This window comes from Wolffia australiana, chromosome 13, assembly GCF_029677425.1.
Source record: "Wolffia australiana isolate 7733 chromosome 13, ASM2967742v1".
Lineage (NCBI taxonomy): Eukaryota > Viridiplantae > Streptophyta > Magnoliopsida > Alismatales > Araceae > Wolffia > Wolffia australiana.
Window position 1 is genome coordinate 6,425,766 of NC_135847.1, and position 18,093 is coordinate 6,443,858.

The following is an 18,093-nucleotide window of genomic DNA, read 5'->3' on the forward strand; positions in this document are numbered from 1 at the left end:
TATAGAGCCATCGACATTCTACAATTCAAACTCATATTTCAGAATGCTCCTGTTTTCTTGGGTCAAATGCAGGACTTGGTTACATGATGTGCACTATGGGCATCATCATTTTTTCCAAAAGCCTGTGTTGTCTACCTTTTTTTTTCATGGATCTTGGGGCCTAAATTCAACGCCTTAAGAAGGGCATCCTTTTCAATTGAGGGATCATAGATGACGCCATTAGACATGGGATGCCCATTCATTATATGCCACCCAGGAGCAATAAGAAGAGGAGGCTGATCTCCCATGTTACCATTAGGCCTTGAATTTAGACAATACATCTATACATACACACATAATAAAGAATTATATAGTGAACTACAACCATTCAAGGTTTAAAGAACATTTAGAAAAAAGAAATACAGGAAGAAAAAATGGGAAAATCATCTAGTCCAACAATAACTGATTATCGTTATGTGTCAACTAATCATGTTTTACATCAAATAAAGCTATGGTTTTCATCTTTTTTTCATAATGATATGGATGAGAAATGTCATCGATGTGCTCACATTTATGAGAAATGCAAGGAAAAAATTAAACATATTATTCTTGAATACTTGAAATTAAGGTCATACCACATGACTATTCAGTAAAGAAGAAATAAGTTAAAGTCAATTGAGAGATTGTGGAAGACGAACTCCATGCATTGACTTCATAAGTGTGGATTAAATGATTGATTGGATATAAATGTAATCAACAGGAAAAAAAAGGAACTTTAGGTATGGCCATTAAATTCAGTTGTGTTCGTCTCTCTCCTGAAGTTGATATTTTCTACGATCAGAGTAAATGAACACAAAGATGGAACTGATACAGTCCGTTCTTTGCATGATTCTCAGGGGCAAGTCAAGACAACAATGGATGATTGTAAAAATCAGGAAGCTTAAGATATCAAAAATTGTTGAAGATACTCAAAGAACGAAAATTTCACCTTGTAGACACAGCGAAAGGCTCACTCTCTGAGCCATGACGCAAGAGATGGGTTCCACTGGCAAATCTCCCCCTCCCCGAACCAGAGACCTGCGGACAAGCCTCCATCATATGCAAGCAAGAAGATATGAATGGGGGTTTGCGGACGATGACAAGTTTTGACATCTATGAGGGACAATGAAAAGTTTTCATCCTCATCATCCTTGTCTGCAACCAGAATGACAAGGATTATATCATCATTGTCATCCTAGCCACAGAAGAATGATTTGGACGAGGATAAGTCATCATCATCATTCTCATCAGAAAGAGTAAAAATAAAGAAAGTGGAGAGAGAATGATGAAGAGTTGCCATCAACAAAAAGTGATCCATCGGCAATTCATGGACAAAGGACAATGACGATGATAGACTTGACATCATCATAATATAGATGCAAAAGAATTAGTCATCGCCATCCTTTAGTTCTTGCCCATGGTGACGATGAACAATGACGAATGATAAAATAAGAAACCAATTAAGAAGAACATACCAATTTCGCGCTTCCCGTTGTCAGGGCTATCACTGCCATGGACAATGTTCCTGAAGAAAATGGGACTTGATGGTGAGAGGGGTTCTAGTAGAAGTAGCAGAATAATCTCTCAAATTTCAGCCGTAGTCCTAACCTTCCAGTTTCAACCGCTAAGTCTCCTCTTATAGTTCCAGGTTCGGCCTGAAGAGGGTTTGTGGCTCCAATCAACTTCCTTGCAGAGGCGACCACACCGACACCCTCCCACGCCTGCCATGAGAGAAAAGAACAGCAAGAACATGAGCAGAATGGCTATGGAGATAGGCACATCGCCAGAGGAAGATGAGGACAAGGAGGATCAGATTCACCATGCAGACCACAGGCCCTGAAGTTATGTACTCGATGAGATTCGGAAAGAAAGATTTTTCCTTGAGGTCCTTGTAGTGCTCCTGGAAACCAAATAAAGAAATAACTTTAGAACAAGAGGCGAATCAGTTTTGCATGTCAAATCATAAGCCATTGCTTTCACATATCCAAAATGAAGGGTGCATTCAAATCGGTCTATTTTCGACATCCAGATATTGATTTGATTCTATAGAACTCCATAGGGAAGGAGTAAGAGTTCAGGAGTAAGAGAGAGATGAATATAAGAGAGCACGGTGGCAGGAGGAACCCTGCCACCACGCAATGACAATAGAACAAAAACTCTGTTATCAGACTCTATTACACTAGAGATTTTCCAACCCTTCGAAAAGACCAAACCTGCAAAAGATTCAGTTCAAACTGAAGACATCAAACATCACAAATTGATCAATCAAATAAAATTTCATTCACCCCTTTTTCTTGATACAAGAGAACATGATCACATTGACATTATGCCACTCAATAATAAAAAAGGAAGTTCATTATTCAAATCCAGGGAAATCACTAAGGTAGATCATTAATGTTCGGAATCCAAGCAATTCAAGAAGATAGTGCTTTCGCAAAATCAAATAGGCGTGTACATTCAAATTTTTCTATTTCTGACATCTAGAGATTGACTTGATTCCACTAGTATTCAGAACTTCAGAAATATCACAATTTGATCGATTAAACGATGATTTGATACTCTTTTTCTGTGGTTAGGCTTCAAGTTGACTATTACAGCTGCGAAGACCAAAGATGAGACTTTGCAACCACGGTGAAGGCAAAATGTGAGATCAAAAACACAGATTGCTCGCAACTAACCATGAACCAACATGAAAGTTATGATTCTTGTTGCTAATTTGGGAATCATCCATGTTAACTGGAGCCAGAAAATACAGTCTCCGAATGCATAGTGGACTTTTAGGGTGTCTATGATACCGTCAGGTATCGTTACTTTCAAATTTCATCCATATCTGAAATCTATCAATGTGGAAATGATGTCGAAATAGATGAATCAACAGAAACTTCAATATTGACACAAGAGTCAGGGGAAGAGAAGGGGATTTTGAAAGGAAAGCAAATGAAAAGGATTGGATGATCCTTCTCCCTTCACTGGTCGCAGGTCTCTCCTGCTCCCAGCCTTCATCTGCGGCTGCCGAAGCAATTCTTGAAGAAAGGGAATCCTCCCACCTTTCTCCTGCTGGTGATTATTTATAGGGTCTCTGTAGTTGAGCTCCCACGTGTGAGATCCCGCACGTGGTCCACCTATCGGACTCTCTCATTGGCACGATTGCAATACGTCTTCGAAAAGAATGTATCAGTCTATGATAAAGATCTCCTCGGGATCCAATCAAGAAAACTTCAGTGTAATGAAACAAAAAGAATTATTCCTTAGTCAAAGTGCAAATCTGGAGATAAGATACAATGTGTGAAGAATTCCACACAATCACCAGAGAAGTTTGACGAAAATAGGAATAGAGAACAGAATGAACATAACCAAATGCTGCCAGATCGGCAGAGTTCTTGAAGAATGCTGGATCAGCTCCTGCACGCTGGTGCTGGGAGTATCTCCGTCAATTCACCGGCTCCCCCAATTCTGGTAAGAAAATCCTCTTCTCCTTGAGTCACGTCTTGTCCTGTCCTGTGCTTTTCTTTGATACATAACCTCCTTGAGTGACGTCTCCCCCAATTCTGGTAGTGGATCCAATCGCAGAAGGGCAAGACCTTATTAGTGACGTCTTGTCCTGTGCTTTTCTTTGATACATAACCTCCTCGAATATTCTTGGGAAGGTTCATATCAGTCTATGACTATATCTGGTCAATAGAACCTTCAAATCTAATTACGTCAGTTTTTATTGATGTATCTCATTTCCAAGGTGATGGGGCCCCCCCTGTCAACATGCCTCATTCCAGCCAACCTTCCTAGTGAGTATCTCTATCTTCAGCGAGTTCTTTCAATATATACATCTCTTTATTATTCTCTCTTTAGGTCGCCCTTCTGTTATTTTCCTTATATTGTAGGAAGAAGATGCAAACCTCAGCAAGCTCTGTAGGACACTGAAAAAGTTTCAATCCTTTGAGCTTGAACCCCTTCTTCTCAAATCGGGAAATAATCTCACCCACCTGAAACCAGATAACAATGAGTCAGAAGAACAAGATCCTCTAATCAGATCCATCTGCAACATTATTTGCTACAAAAGTGGCCAGATGTCAGAGACATCTATGCAGGTTTCTCACAATGAAGGATCTAAATGGAAAGATAGAGAGAAAACAAGAGAGATAGAGAAAAACGATAGAAGGAACCGATGACAACAGACCCAAATCAGCACAATGACAAGTTCTTGACTGTACCCCCTAGGAAAGGATTACAAGTATTTAAAGGTGTTAAAATACACTTGGAATATAAGGAAAGTGGCCCAAGCCCAAAAAGAAGCGATACAAGACTAGAAGGAATCCATCGGGCCCACTATAAGTCCACGGTTCTGTGGGGCCCATCGACTAAGTCTAGCGGCTAGTATAACTAGCCGTTAAACTAGCCGTTAGGCAGCTACTATAAAAGGCGATAGTTGTAACATATGTACTTAACGTTTTTGAATAAAAAAATACTTTGGTTTCTTGTTCTCTTGTTCCCTTCCTCGTCCTCCTTTGAATTTGTCATGGTATCAGAGCCAACCCAGTGATTGTTGAAGAATCTTCTGGCATCAAGAGTCATCCTACGGGAGGACTAATTCCGAGATTTGCTTCTTCTTGAGGTTCATACTACTTTGTCAAGCTACATAACTCATGGGGGAAGACATGACTAAGATTTCTATCGAAGGAGTAATGCCATCATCGGAAAGTCAGATGGTGCTTACCGATAGATGGATTACCACACTTCCAGTTATGGCAAAGTGCAATATATTTAATGGCAAAAATCTATTGCTTTGGGAGAGAACGATCCAAGCTGCTCTAAAGCCTAGAAAGCTAGTGCATCACCTTACATAGGTATGTCCACCTGATACTCATCCGAATTACCCAAGGTAGGTAGTAGAAGAGGAGTATGTGTTTGGGTGGATGTTAGATTCAATCTCTGCAGAGAAATTAGTTCAATACTCGTCATATGGAACTGCAAAAACATTATGGGAAGCTGTACATCGAAGCCACTCGAAGAAGAATGACAAGGCCAAAATCATTGATCTTATCATACAAGCCTATACACTCAAACAAGGGGATATGGACGTTCTGACCTACTCAAACAAGCTGAGGGATATCCACAATGAATTAGATCATTGTAGACTACCTTCTACTGATCCAGTAGCAAGGGCACATGAGGCGACAAATCGACTATGTCAATTTTTGCAAGGACTTCGGCCAGAATTTGAGACGGTCAGAAGCCAACTCTACAATAGAGAGGATGAACCTACATTTGATGAAGCCGTGTCTAAGGTCATGCAAGAGGAAAGCAGACTTAACTCGGCTAAAGGAGCCATTGAAAGCACAGCCCATATAGCAAAAACTCAGAATCAACAAAAGGGCGACTCAGAAAGGCCAAACAGAGAAGATCTTGTGTGCAACTACTGTAAGAAGAAGGGGCACATCAAGGACAAATGCTGGAAGCTTCATGGCAAACCACCTCATATTGCTCGAGCTCATGTTATAATGCAACAACGAGAAGCTGGAGAAACTCAAAATTATTTGAGTAATCTTCCTTCAGTCCAAGACTTCCAGAAGATGATGCAGGAACTACAAACTATAAAATCATTTATCAACTCTGGAGCAGTCATTGGATCTACTTCACTCGCCAATTCTGGTAAAGAAGAAATATACCATAACATTACTTTACTCATTAAAAATCCATCAAATGCATGGATCCTAGATTCAGGTGCAACGGACCATATGTCATCTAGAAAAGATTTCTTTATAACATATGAAGAAGTTCACCCGGGTAAATATGTTCAAACAGCCGATGGTACCTTATTACCAGTAATTGGCATTGGAAGTTTGAACATCAGACATATTGGTAATTTGGAAAAGGTGTTGCATGTTCCTAAATTCTCTATGAACCTAGTATCTGTACAACAACTAGCCAAGTGTAAGGAGTATAATATTCTATTTGATAACTTGGATGCTTATTTCTGTCACAAGGAGCTTGGGTGGAGGACTGGACTAGCTAGAGTTCACCAAGGACTCTACTACTTACCCATGGAATACCCAGGAGATAAACCAAAGGTTGCAGCAGTGAAGCTATCTCCTGAGGAGACAATCATGGAAACTCACCAAAGAATGGGTCATCCATCCTATCACCTACTTAAACACTTGTACCCAGACTTGTTTAAGGATGTTTTGGTTGAAAATTTGGTTTGTGAAGCATGTCAATTAGGGAAGTTTAAGAGGGCAACATACCCACCAAGTTCTACACGAATGCAGAGGCCTTTCGAGATCATCCATTGTGATGTCTGGGGGCCATCTCCCCAAGCAGACATACTAGGACATCGTTATTTCCTAGTATGCACAGATGATTAGAGCAGATATAGCTGGATTTTCTTACAAAAACATAAGTACGAGGTTACCAAAAACTTGAAAGGATTATGTAATCATATCAAACGGCAGTTTGGTGATCAAGTCCAAGGACTAAGAACAGACAATGCAAAGGATTTTCTAAATAATGAACTTACTGATTTTTTCTTGTCTGAAGGCATAAAAAATGAAACATCATGTCCATACACCCCACAACAAAATGGAGTAGCAGAAAGGAAAATAGGGAACATTGTAGACAAAGGAAGAACACTTCTAATTCAAGGCAATGTTCCCACCAATCTATGGGATTTTGCTGTTATGACAGCTACACACCTTATTAATCGACTTCCTTCAAGTATTTTAGCCTTCAAAAGTCCACTTGATTTGCTTGAGACTTATTACCCAAATGTAAGACTAAAAACTGGCTTACCCCCTAAAATATTCGGTTGTGTTGGTTATGTGTACAATCATACACAAACAAAATAAGTGGTCTACCAAGGGACTAAAGTGTGTATTTCTGGGATATTCCGTTACACAGAAGGGATATAAATTCTATTATCCTATTACTCGGAAATAATTAGTCACCAAAGATGTAGTCTTTGATGAAAAATCCTTTTATTACAAACCGAAAGGTACTGAATCATACTAAGACACTAGTTCTATACTTAATATTGAGAATATGGACTCTGAACTTACACAACCTCCAGCTAGATTGGAAATATTTGAGAGTGGAATAGGGATAATTCCTCAAGCTAGTACAAGAAGAACAGAATCCGAAGCGAGGACAAGGGTACGGTTGATAAAAATGGAGAATCGTCTAAAATCATTCCATACCGAAAATATTATCAAAGAAGAAAAAAGGAGAGACAACCAGAAGTTATGGATTTGGGTGAAGGGGGAGAAGAACCTACTGAAGAACCTACTGAAGGGGGAGTGGTAGTTGAAGGGACATTGACTGATGAAGAAGGCCATTGGCCAATTGCTCTAAGGAAAAGTACTCGAAAATGTGTGTCAACTCCCTTATATTCAATGGCAAACTACTTGACCTATGAGAGTGTGTCGCCCAAATACCAAATATTCCTGACAAAGATTCAAGAAATACCTATCCCTAGGACTCCCCAAGAAGCAATGGATGAAGAAATGAGAGCCTTAGAACAAAATAATACTTGGGAGATTGTTGATAGACCCAAAGATAAAAAATCTGTGGGTTGTAGATGGGTTTACACTATCAAGTGTAAATCGGATGGAAGTTTAGAAAGGTATAAAGCAAGACTTGTAGCTAGAGGGTACACTCAGACATATGGAATCGACTACCAAGAAACCTTTGCTCCAGTAGCAAAAATTAACACTATTAGAATCCTTATATCCTTAGCAGTGAATCTAGACTGGCAATTAAACCAGTATGACATTAAGAATGCGTTCTTACATGGAGACTTGAAGGAGGAAATCTACATGGATATCCCTCCAGGATATGAAAACCAACACAACAGAGGAAAAGTATGCAGACTTCGAAAATCATTATATGGGTTAAAACAATCACCTAGGGCATGGTTTGGAAGATTTACTCAAGCAATGAAGGGGTTAGGATATAGTCAATGCAATGGAGAACATACTATGTTTTTCAAGCATTATTCAAAGGATCTTCGAACTATTCTGATAGTATACGTAGATGATATAATAATTACTGGAAACAATCCTGAAGAAACAAAGATACTCGAAGAACATTTGAACAGAAACTTCCAAGTCAAACACTTAGGACCTCTTAAGTATTTCTTAGGTATAGAATTTGCAAGATCAAGTGAGGGTATCTTAATGACTCAACAAAAATATATATTAGATCTTCTAAATGAAACTAAACATATGAACTGCCATATAAATGAGACACCTATTGAAGTGAACCATAGGTTAACTTTAAGAGAGAGTGACCCTAAAGTAGAAATTAACTTGTATCAGAGTCTAATAGGAAAGCTTCTGTATCTGTCACACACTCGACCAGATATATGTTATGCTGTAAACATATTAAGTCAATTTATGCACTCACCTAGAAGTTCGCACTTTCAAGCTGCTAACAGAATTCTCAGGTACCTAAAGGTGACTCCAGGACTGGGCATTGCACATAGGAGACCAGGTAAAATCGATCTTATTGTATACACTGGTTCTGACTTTGCTGGCTCTCGACTTGATTATAGGTCCACCACGGGGTATTGCACAATGCTAGGAGGAAATTTGGTTACGTGGAGGAGTAAGAAGCAGAGTGTGGTATCAAAGTCTAGCACAGAAGCTGAATTTCGAGCCATGTCAAAAGGAATTGATGAGGCCATATGGATCAAGAATTTGTTGGAAGACTTGAAGATCACATTTCTAAAACCAATAATTATCCTCTGCGACAAAAAATCAGCTATCAGTATAGCCCACGATCCAGTTGACCATGACCAGATGAAGCATGTGAATATCGACAGATTCTATATACAGGATCACTTGGAACAAGGAATCTCGAAGACTGAGTATGTGAGCTCTGAAGAACAATGTGCAGATATTCTGACTAAGGGATTACCGATCAAACAAACTCAATATCTGAGATCCAAGCTTGGAATGAAGAATATACATTCCTGCACTTGAGGGGGAGTGTTAAAAATACACTTGGAATATAAGGAGAGTGGCCCAAGCCCAAAAAGAAGCGATATAAGACTAGAAGGAATCCATCGGGTCCACTATAAGTCCACCGTTCTGTGGGGCCCATCGACTAAGTCTAACGGCTAGTATAACTAGCCGTTAAACTATCCGTTAGGCAGCTACTATAAAAGGCGATAGTTATAACATATGTACTTAACGTTTTTTGAATAAAAAAATACTTTTGTTTCTTGTTCTCTTGTTCCCCTCCTCGACCTCCTTTGAATTTGTCAAAAGGGAATTACACTAAAGCCAAAAAATGATGAAAATATCCCAGTTAGGGATTGAGGATAGTAACAGCCAACGAGGAACAATGATTCCATCTTACCAGTCCGCGCTGAACTCCATCTGGCTTTACCATAATGTAGGTCTCCTCCGTCTGTACCTGAAAATGATAATAACACAAGGTTGAGACTACACTCAAATTCGAAACCAAAGTGGATCTGATCTGATACACGAGAATGAAAAAAATCAAGGCCTATATCGAGATGTATTTTTGTACAACTAGGAAGGATGTTAAAAATATCACACAGAGACAACAATAAAAAACCGTTAAAAGAAGAGAAAATTAAAGGGCAAGAACAAATCGTAACTATATTTTTGCCGGGCGGATACTTTCTTATAGACGATTCTTTGAATCAAGGAATGATAAAAAAAAAATCAAGGAATAGTTTCTAAAACTTGGATGGGAGTTAAAAATATTAAACTGATAAATCTTAAAAAACGTGGAAAAGATAGAAGCAAGAACAAATCAGAATAAAATTTTCATCAGAATTAATTTATCCTTTTTTAAATTAAAGTGGGATAAGATGATTCAATGAGTCAAGGAATGATCAATACTGTCAAGGTTTATACCGAGATATATTGGTCTACAACATGGAAGAAACAATTAAAGATTACACAGCGAGAACCAGTAAAAAAACGTGGAAAGAAGAAACAATTAAAGAGGATTTTTTGTACCCAGAGAAATATTTTCTCTTAAATTAAAATGGGTCAATATGATTCTTCGAATCAAGGAATGGTCGGTACTAACAGGACATTTTGTCAACAACTAAGAATAAAAAATACTGGCATATTTTATACCGAGATATATTGGTCTACGTGGGCGAAACAATTAAAGATTACACAGTGACAACCAGTAAAAATCGTGGAAAGGAGAAACATTTAAAAGAGCAATATTCTCTCTTAATTCAAAATGGGTCGATACAATACTTCGAATCAAGGAACGCTCAGTACTAACAGGACATTTTGTCAACGACCATTACTAAAAAATCCAAAATTGAGGAAAATGCGATGGATAGAGTAGGGAAGCCAACCAGGGACGCCACGAGATGGGGCAGTAAAATGCGGGGCGAGCCACGGCGCCATCTCGGCGAACCTTTCGGCGCGCCATTCCCAAAGCGTCGGGACAGGGCAAGAGAAAACGAAGAATGCGGCAAAGCAGAGAGCTGGCGGGGTAATGCCGAGCGATTCTGATGGCGAGATTGAGCGATGGAGAGGGAAGAACAGCTTCCGAGCACGCCCACTGCGGCCTCCATCGATCTATCCCTTCTTCTGGTTCAGCCCGCCACTCCTGCTCTATCTTTCTGTCTTTCTAAATCTCTCTCTCTCTCTCTCTCTCTCTTTCTTCGTGGCTTTATCCGCACGGGGTTGGTTACCTCTCACCTGTGAATTGTGATGATTAGTGACGGACGGGACGGATGACGTTAATTTTTTATGTAAAAACTCTCTCTCTCTCTCTCTCTCTGTGTTAAAGACGACAAACCACGTCAGCATCGTCATCAACCATTAGGAATTTAAATAACAGAAGACTAGTAAGAATCGAACACGTACCTATTTTTCTTTCTCTCCCCTCTCCGGATGGGAAATTCCCCATTCGACGTCAAAAGAATGTTGTTCATCAAAGAACAAACAGGGAAAAATCCTTGTTTGTGTTCCTGTTCGCTTCGCATGGGTTTTGGAAGACCTCTATTTTTTGCAGAAAAATGTGAAATCTGACTTACATATTTTTTCTTTGCAATAATGATTAAATGTTAAATACTTTTTAGATAATAGTTTGAAATAAAAGTGTCACTCTAAAATTGATGGTTTAACTGGATAATACAATTAATTACAGGAATATTAATAATGAGGTAGAATTTGACTTCAGCCATTTATTTCATGGAAATAATCACTGGGGGTGAGATATTATTTAGATACAACATCTAGAGATATTAGAAATGGTCTGTTGTGAAAGATTTTCTAGTAATTAATGGTCTAAATCAATAGTAGAGGAATTAGTACTGAAATAATCAGTAGATGGTGTTTAGTTATCTTGTCTGCAAATAGGGATGTGCTTGGTACTTATCCCAATTAGTTCAACTTTATCGGTCGAGAACAGTCGTCCATCTCCTAGGGTGGCATCGTTCATGGCTTTGGTGCTACCATCATGGTTGCTGTCACATTTGGACTATGATCTCAACAATAACAGAAGGGTCCAGGGGTTGCTTTGCTAGTCTCTATTGGAGAAGTCGTACACTCCAGCATGGTATGCCTCTAGGTTGAGCTCCCACTTCCTCCTCTGTCCCGATGATGCGATGAACATCATTCTAATCCATGCTAATCCATGCTACCTGCTTTTACATTATTCACATTCTATGTATGAAAGAAATAATGTTCCAAGTAATTGAAAAAAATGTTCCTTATTAAATATTATATTTTATAAAGAAGACATCCAAATGTCATGTATACCAAATTTTATCAAGAGCCTTTTGAGGGTATCGAGCTATTCCATGTCCCAATCATATTTGATGACTAACCCCTCTAGTACCTGGTATCACAATGGAAGGAAAGTAATCAATATGTGCATTATTGTACTCTAAAGAAATAAAATAAATGCATAATAAAAATGAGATATACTTGGATTTCAGTCTACCGTCCTTCTTGTAGAGTTTCTTCATCAGAGTCCCCTTCCACCAATTCGACCTCTTCAATCCCAGGCAATGACTCAGCTATGTTGCATTCTGGATATTTTTCCTCAACCGAAATCTTAATGCCATCAATATGGATGTGTTCTGTGCCTAAGCCTTGAATGTTTGTACGTGCAAATTCTACGGCCAGTCGAGAAGAATTGTTCGACTAGTGCTCTAGATGTACAAACATGAAGAAAGTCTTGTGCCAAAACAAAAAACTTAGGAAATATCTTGCATCATTCGCTTTGTCACCATAATAGAGCATCAATCAACACCTGTCATTTGAAGGTAGCTCTATAACTCATCTTCCACCAATCGGGTTACACGATCTTGACGTGGGAACTCCTATGCAAGCCTCAACCTAATGAATGTTGCATAGCTCTCATCCATCCCAGCGTCCTCATCACCACCATGCATTGGTGTCGACTCCCTGCTTCACCTCTTATGACATGGACATCCCTCAAGTTTGGGACTTCCTTCTCACTAACGTCATTCAAAATTCCTCGAACACCTGCAACCAAGCTGTCATGATCATAGGGTGCGATGAATTCTGATTCACTTTGTGGATTTACAACTATTGGAACTGAAAATGTAGTTTTTCCTCGAAATGTGAGCCTCATCATTAGAAAATTTTGCTCTCACAGCTCTACATGTAGTTTAGATGGTAGCTGGCTAGTCCATTGTGAGGACAACACTATTCGGGAAAAGGCATCCTTAGTCTATGGCATCAATATGTTTGAGTAGGTGTTCATCAAGGACATGGAGCAATGATAAAACTGTTGTCACCTTCTCCCTCCCCCTCACTCATTTTCTCCCCCTCACTCATTCTGTTTCTTTTCTCTCTCTTTCTCCCCCTCTCTCTATTTCTCTCTATCTCTCTATTTCTCCCTGTCTTTCTTTCTTTCTCTCTCTCTCTCTCTCTCTCTCTCTCTCTCTCTCTCTACTTTTTTCTCTATCCTCTATCTTTCTTTACATCTCTCTCTTTTCTCTTTTCTCTCTCTTTTTATTTTTGTCTCTCTTTATTTATCTTTCTCTCTACCCTTTCTCTCTCTCCCTTTCTCCCTCTATATCATTATCTATGTTTGTATTCATCTCTTTTGATTTCTCTTTCTTTATCTTTATATATATATATATGTGTGTGTGTGTGTGTGTATAACTTTATATATCTCTCTCTTGCTTTCTCTCTCTATCATTATATGTGTGTGTATACCTCTCTCTATATATATCTCTCTCTCTAAATTTTTTCGCTCACTTTCTCCCTCTCTATCTATATATACATGTGTGTGTGGGTGTATATATATCTATATCTCTTGCTTTATCTGTTACTGTTTCTTTCTCTATCTTTATCTCTCTAGTTTTTTCTGTAGATCTTTATATATATATGGATACCTTTATATCTCTCTCTTTATCTATCTCTTTTTTCTCTCTCTATCTATCTTTATGTTTCTTTTTTATGTCTTTATGCATCTCTTTCTTTCTCTCTATTGTATCGTTCCCATTCTCTCTCTATATTTATCTCTCTCTATATCTTCCTCTTTCTCTCTATAGCTCTCTTTCTCTCTATATAGACATTCATATCTATCTCTCCCTCTTTATCTTTATTTCTATATTGATATCTCTCTATTTTCACTTTATCCACAATCGGGATGAATAACGTAAAATGTTTAAAATATATGAATTGAATTGAAATATAAATAAAAAGAAAATAAAAGTGATGATTAAAGACAGTCTCACTTTATCATCATGGCATTATCTCTCACAGTGATCGTAGAGTAATCAAGAGAGGGACTGATGATGTCATTTTTAAAATATTTGTAAAGATAATTTAATTAGTTTTTATAATTTAAAACATGTGAAGATGAAAGATGTTGCCTACTTCTTTTTGTTGGACAAAGGATTAATCCTTGACTCACAATCATTAGAGAAGTGTTAGAGTGAGTGTGGGGGAGATTAGTGACAGGGAAAAACTGCATTATCCATAAAGAAAATAGTATGCACACGTATAATACAATGCCAACAAGTTTCCAGAAAACCTTTACAATGAGATTTTTCAAATAAATCATGAGGTCTTCAAACAAACATTTTTTGAATTTTTTTGAACAATTGCTTCCCTCTACCGTTTTGTGTCAGGCATTGCTTCATTATTAAGTACTCATGCTAACCTTTAAAAAAAATTAAACCGAATAATATTGATGTCCTACTGAAATATTGTGAACACCAATACATAAATGTAAATTCACATTGTACCTTCCCTTAATTCCTTGTAAAGGAATCCTCTGAGTTTAAATGTTTTACACTAAATTTCTGATCTTCCAACATGTTTGTTGTGTGTTGATGTGTATTGATAAGCCACTAAAATGCAAGGTTCACATGGTTAAAGCAGATTTCTTTTTCACCATAGGATTCACTATCTTTACATCTTCATCCTTTGACTCAGTGATCAATCACTGTTCTAATACTGTGATGACAAGAAATTAAATTTCCTCTGAGGAAGTGAATGATTATAGTCCACTTCTTATCTTCCACATCACCAACATAATCACAACTGATGTATCCAATCTGTTTTTGTTCTCATATCTTCTTGTAGAGAAGTCCAAGATCCAATGTGCATTTCATGTAACTAATGATCCTCTTGACTCTAGCCATGTGTTTAGTTTTGGGTTTATCCATCTACTGTTCTCCACTTAAGGTTTGTAGTGAGATCAGGCCAATAAGTCAGCATGGACCAACTTGAGATGATGATTCGATGTTTTGTGAAGGAAAACAGTGAAGGTTGGTGTTATTTTCAAAAACATAGTATCTATAGAGACTACATTTCTTAGCATAGGAATACAATCATGCATCTAATTATTGGAAATTTATGTTGCAAAATCTCTGATGTGATTTCCATGCTTCTTGATTGCTCTTTAGTGTATAGGCACAGCGTGGACATCATTAACTTCAGTAAGATCATTATTCCACTTGTCTTCTTGACATTGGAAAGTGGTCGGCCGTCGTGATCATAGAGGATGATTTTTTTGGAAATATGTGTGCCCTGCAAGTCAATTGTGCATTCAACATATTGCTTGATATTCATTTTGGAATAGAGATGTTTCCATTGTTGAAAAGTGGATAAAAGCTGAGAAGAATCAAGATGAAGGAAAATCTAGGAAATATCACCCAAGTTGTCATAACCACTATATGGAAATTGAACCTCGAAATTCTCTAGGGAGATATGTAATCTTTGGATAATTATTATGTTCCTTATTTAGAGAACATCGCTTCTGTTTCAAACACACTTAGATATTCTCTATGTATCGTGAACAAAATTTCCACACCATATCTAAGTCAATTTTTCTCTTAAGTAGAGAAATAACTATGTGATTTAGGCTCAACCCATGGAGCATTGGAACAATGGAAAAGGAAGATTGACCAAGACTCAAAAGATTCTGAGTAAGTAAATTTGATTTTGAAGTATATTCAACTTGAAAATGACATATTATAGGTAAAGTGCCCACAACTTCAAGTTTATGAATAGAGAATGTGCTTAGAAAATGTTGAGGCCGATACACGTCAATGCACACACCTATATACCTAAAAAGATTATTAAAAATTTCTTATCGTACCAAATACAAGAATACGTCCCCATTCAGCTGACCTCTCTAAAAAATCTATGATGAATGGTTCATAAAGGAGGTAAATTCTATGCTCCATTGTAAATGGATCGATGCACCTAACCAAGTTTTGAACTTTCTAGATTAATCATAATGCCTATTAGGTGTAATTGAACATTTGAAGGAAGATCAATCATAATGGAAAAATTAATAATTCTACTTCAAAGTTCAAGGAAAATGGTTATTGTTCAAGACCAACTGTTGAGTATAAGAAAACCTTCTCCATTTCTGCAACTATGAAGCCTGTTAGAATCATTGTACATCGAAACCATTTCCAAAAGGGTTTTTAGATAGAGAAATTTAAAAGAGGTGAAATTTTATCATAAACTGGTGAGCAGATAGCAATCAGGAATTGTACATATATATCATACATAAATGATATGGGTGCCAAGGGATATGGGATTATTAATTCACTCTATCTTCAGAAGTCTTCGGTGAATTCTCCTTATAAATTTGAAGTTTATGTCTCATATGGGTGACAAGCTGACCTAGGAATGGAGCACTATATATCAGTGAAAAAAGGTACAATGTCTCATAAGAATTCCAAGAAGTGCACCACTTCAGACTGGATAAAAAAAGTGTCTACTGTTGCAATTGATGCCACCAAGGAGGCAGTATGATTAAGGGTGCTTTCAATCAGATAATAGAAGTAAGATGGGATATTGGATAATGATATTATTGGTAAGGGTTGTGATCCATTTTTTGTTTTTAGCATTGGATTTCATTATAAATATCATGTCTCTGATATCAAATATTGATAGCAATTGTAGCAACAGTGAGGCGTTGGTGAGGTGATGGGCAGAGTCTGTGAGGAAAAAGGAGCAAAACTAAAATGGCATGTAGTGATGGTGAGGTGACAGTGAGTCAGTATCATCATATGCATCTACTACATCTTCGGGGACAGTCAAAATTTCATCATTGTTATTAGTCTCTTAAATGAATGCCATTAATTAAAAATTTCATCATTTTTTATTATCTGAGAAAGGTAAACAATCTTGAGACAAAAAAAATTCATATTGTCATGATCACATTGAACATTCTTCATCTTCACATAGGTAGAAGTATAATCTTAATAAATATGGTAATTATGCTCCTTATATTCATATTGAATGATGGTATTGTTTTGTCATCACCATCATCCTCCTTGTCGCTATTAATCATAACGAGTTACATCATTTTAGACTCTATTGCCATATGTCACGCAGTAAAATCCCAAGCTCTGTCTATCGCTCGAATTTGGCGTGTGCCAGCCTCAGTGCTTAGAGCAGAACACTGAGCAACTTGATCTCTTGCAGCGGAAGTCTTTGAAATTGCTTAAGATCACATGGAAGGGGTTAGAGGAGAGTGTGGGACGCAACCCCTCAAGGAATAGGGTCATTCCATTGACATCATAAAATGGTTACATCGTAGTCATGATCATTACATGGGGGAAGACCAGGGATGATACATAGTAATGAGACAAGGTGCCTCACGCCAGGGTAGTGTCGCCTCACCGCCTCGAGGCACGTCGCTCCGTGCGCGCGTGCCCACCAGCCCTACTACTACACACGTGCCACAGGCCGTGCACCACGCGCCTGCGGGCGTGGCGATCACACACGCCACTAGCACCGGCACTAACACCTATCGCACACAGCCTGCGCGACGTCTTCGCATTCAGTGCCCAGCACTACCCGCGGGAACACCGCGCACCCCCATGCCGCCTAGGCGCTCTCTATGCGCCATTTGCCTTAGTCTCCTAGCGAGATGTCTCCCGCCCCGTGCCCCGCACATGCAATGCGCGCGCTACCCGCACGACTGTTACGGAGCATCCCGCACAACTCTGTGCGCTCCACCCATGGCATGCCGCCCAGCCTGCACGTCTCGTGCCCACATAGGGCGCTTGGAGTTCCCTTGCGGCCCTCGGTACTCTTGCGTAGCATTGGCACCCGCGTGTGGCACTTGGCGCTGGCGCGCGGCGCTTGGCGAGTGTACGCTCACGCCTGTCAGCCCATGCGCCCAGCACGCGCATACTTTACCTAATCCGTTCTGCCTAGGAGCGAATGGGCATGCGCACCGTGTGTAGGGTTTCACCACATACGGGAGCGATGGCCTGAAAGATCAGGTTGGGCATCGGTACCCTTAGTGCATGTAGCACTAAATATGACTCAATTCTTAAATGTTGTGAGTCTCACACGAGCATGCCCTCCCAATAAGCACGCAGGCCTCTGGCAGGGAATGACGCCTAGTTAGGGGCCTAACACGCCCCCACTATCTGAATTTGTCAACGCCCTCGTTGACGACAGCTGCTTCGCTTCATATGCTAACAATAGGTCCTCGAACTGCCATAAGTCCAAGTCGCGCTCCCAAGTTGCTGATTCGGCTTGTCTTTTCTTCCACTTGATGAGATACTCAATCTTGTGATAGCAACTATGACGTCCTACCCGGTCAATTTCCCTCTTCGTCAGGACC

At 39.0% G+C, this 18,093-nt stretch overlaps 1 protein-coding gene across 1 annotated transcript; it reads right to left on the reverse strand.

The window, feature by feature from the left end:
* Positions 1–822: 822 nt before the first annotated feature.
* On the reverse strand, positions 823–10,661 carry NDPK2 (nucleoside diphosphate kinase 2). The gene is made up of 7 exons (XM_078585009.1): positions 10,358–10,661; positions 9,370–9,426; positions 3,912–3,998; positions 1,838–1,918; positions 1,627–1,739; positions 1,494–1,543; positions 823–1,056 (listed from the first exon to the last, which is right to left on the reverse strand). Exons 1-7 carry the CDS (start codon positions 10,577–10,579, stop codon positions 989–991), a joined length of 678 nt encoding a protein of 225 aa, XP_078441135.1. The 5' UTR covers positions 10,580–10,661; the 3' UTR covers positions 823–988.
* Between the last annotated feature and the right edge of the window lie 7,432 nt (positions 10,662–18,093).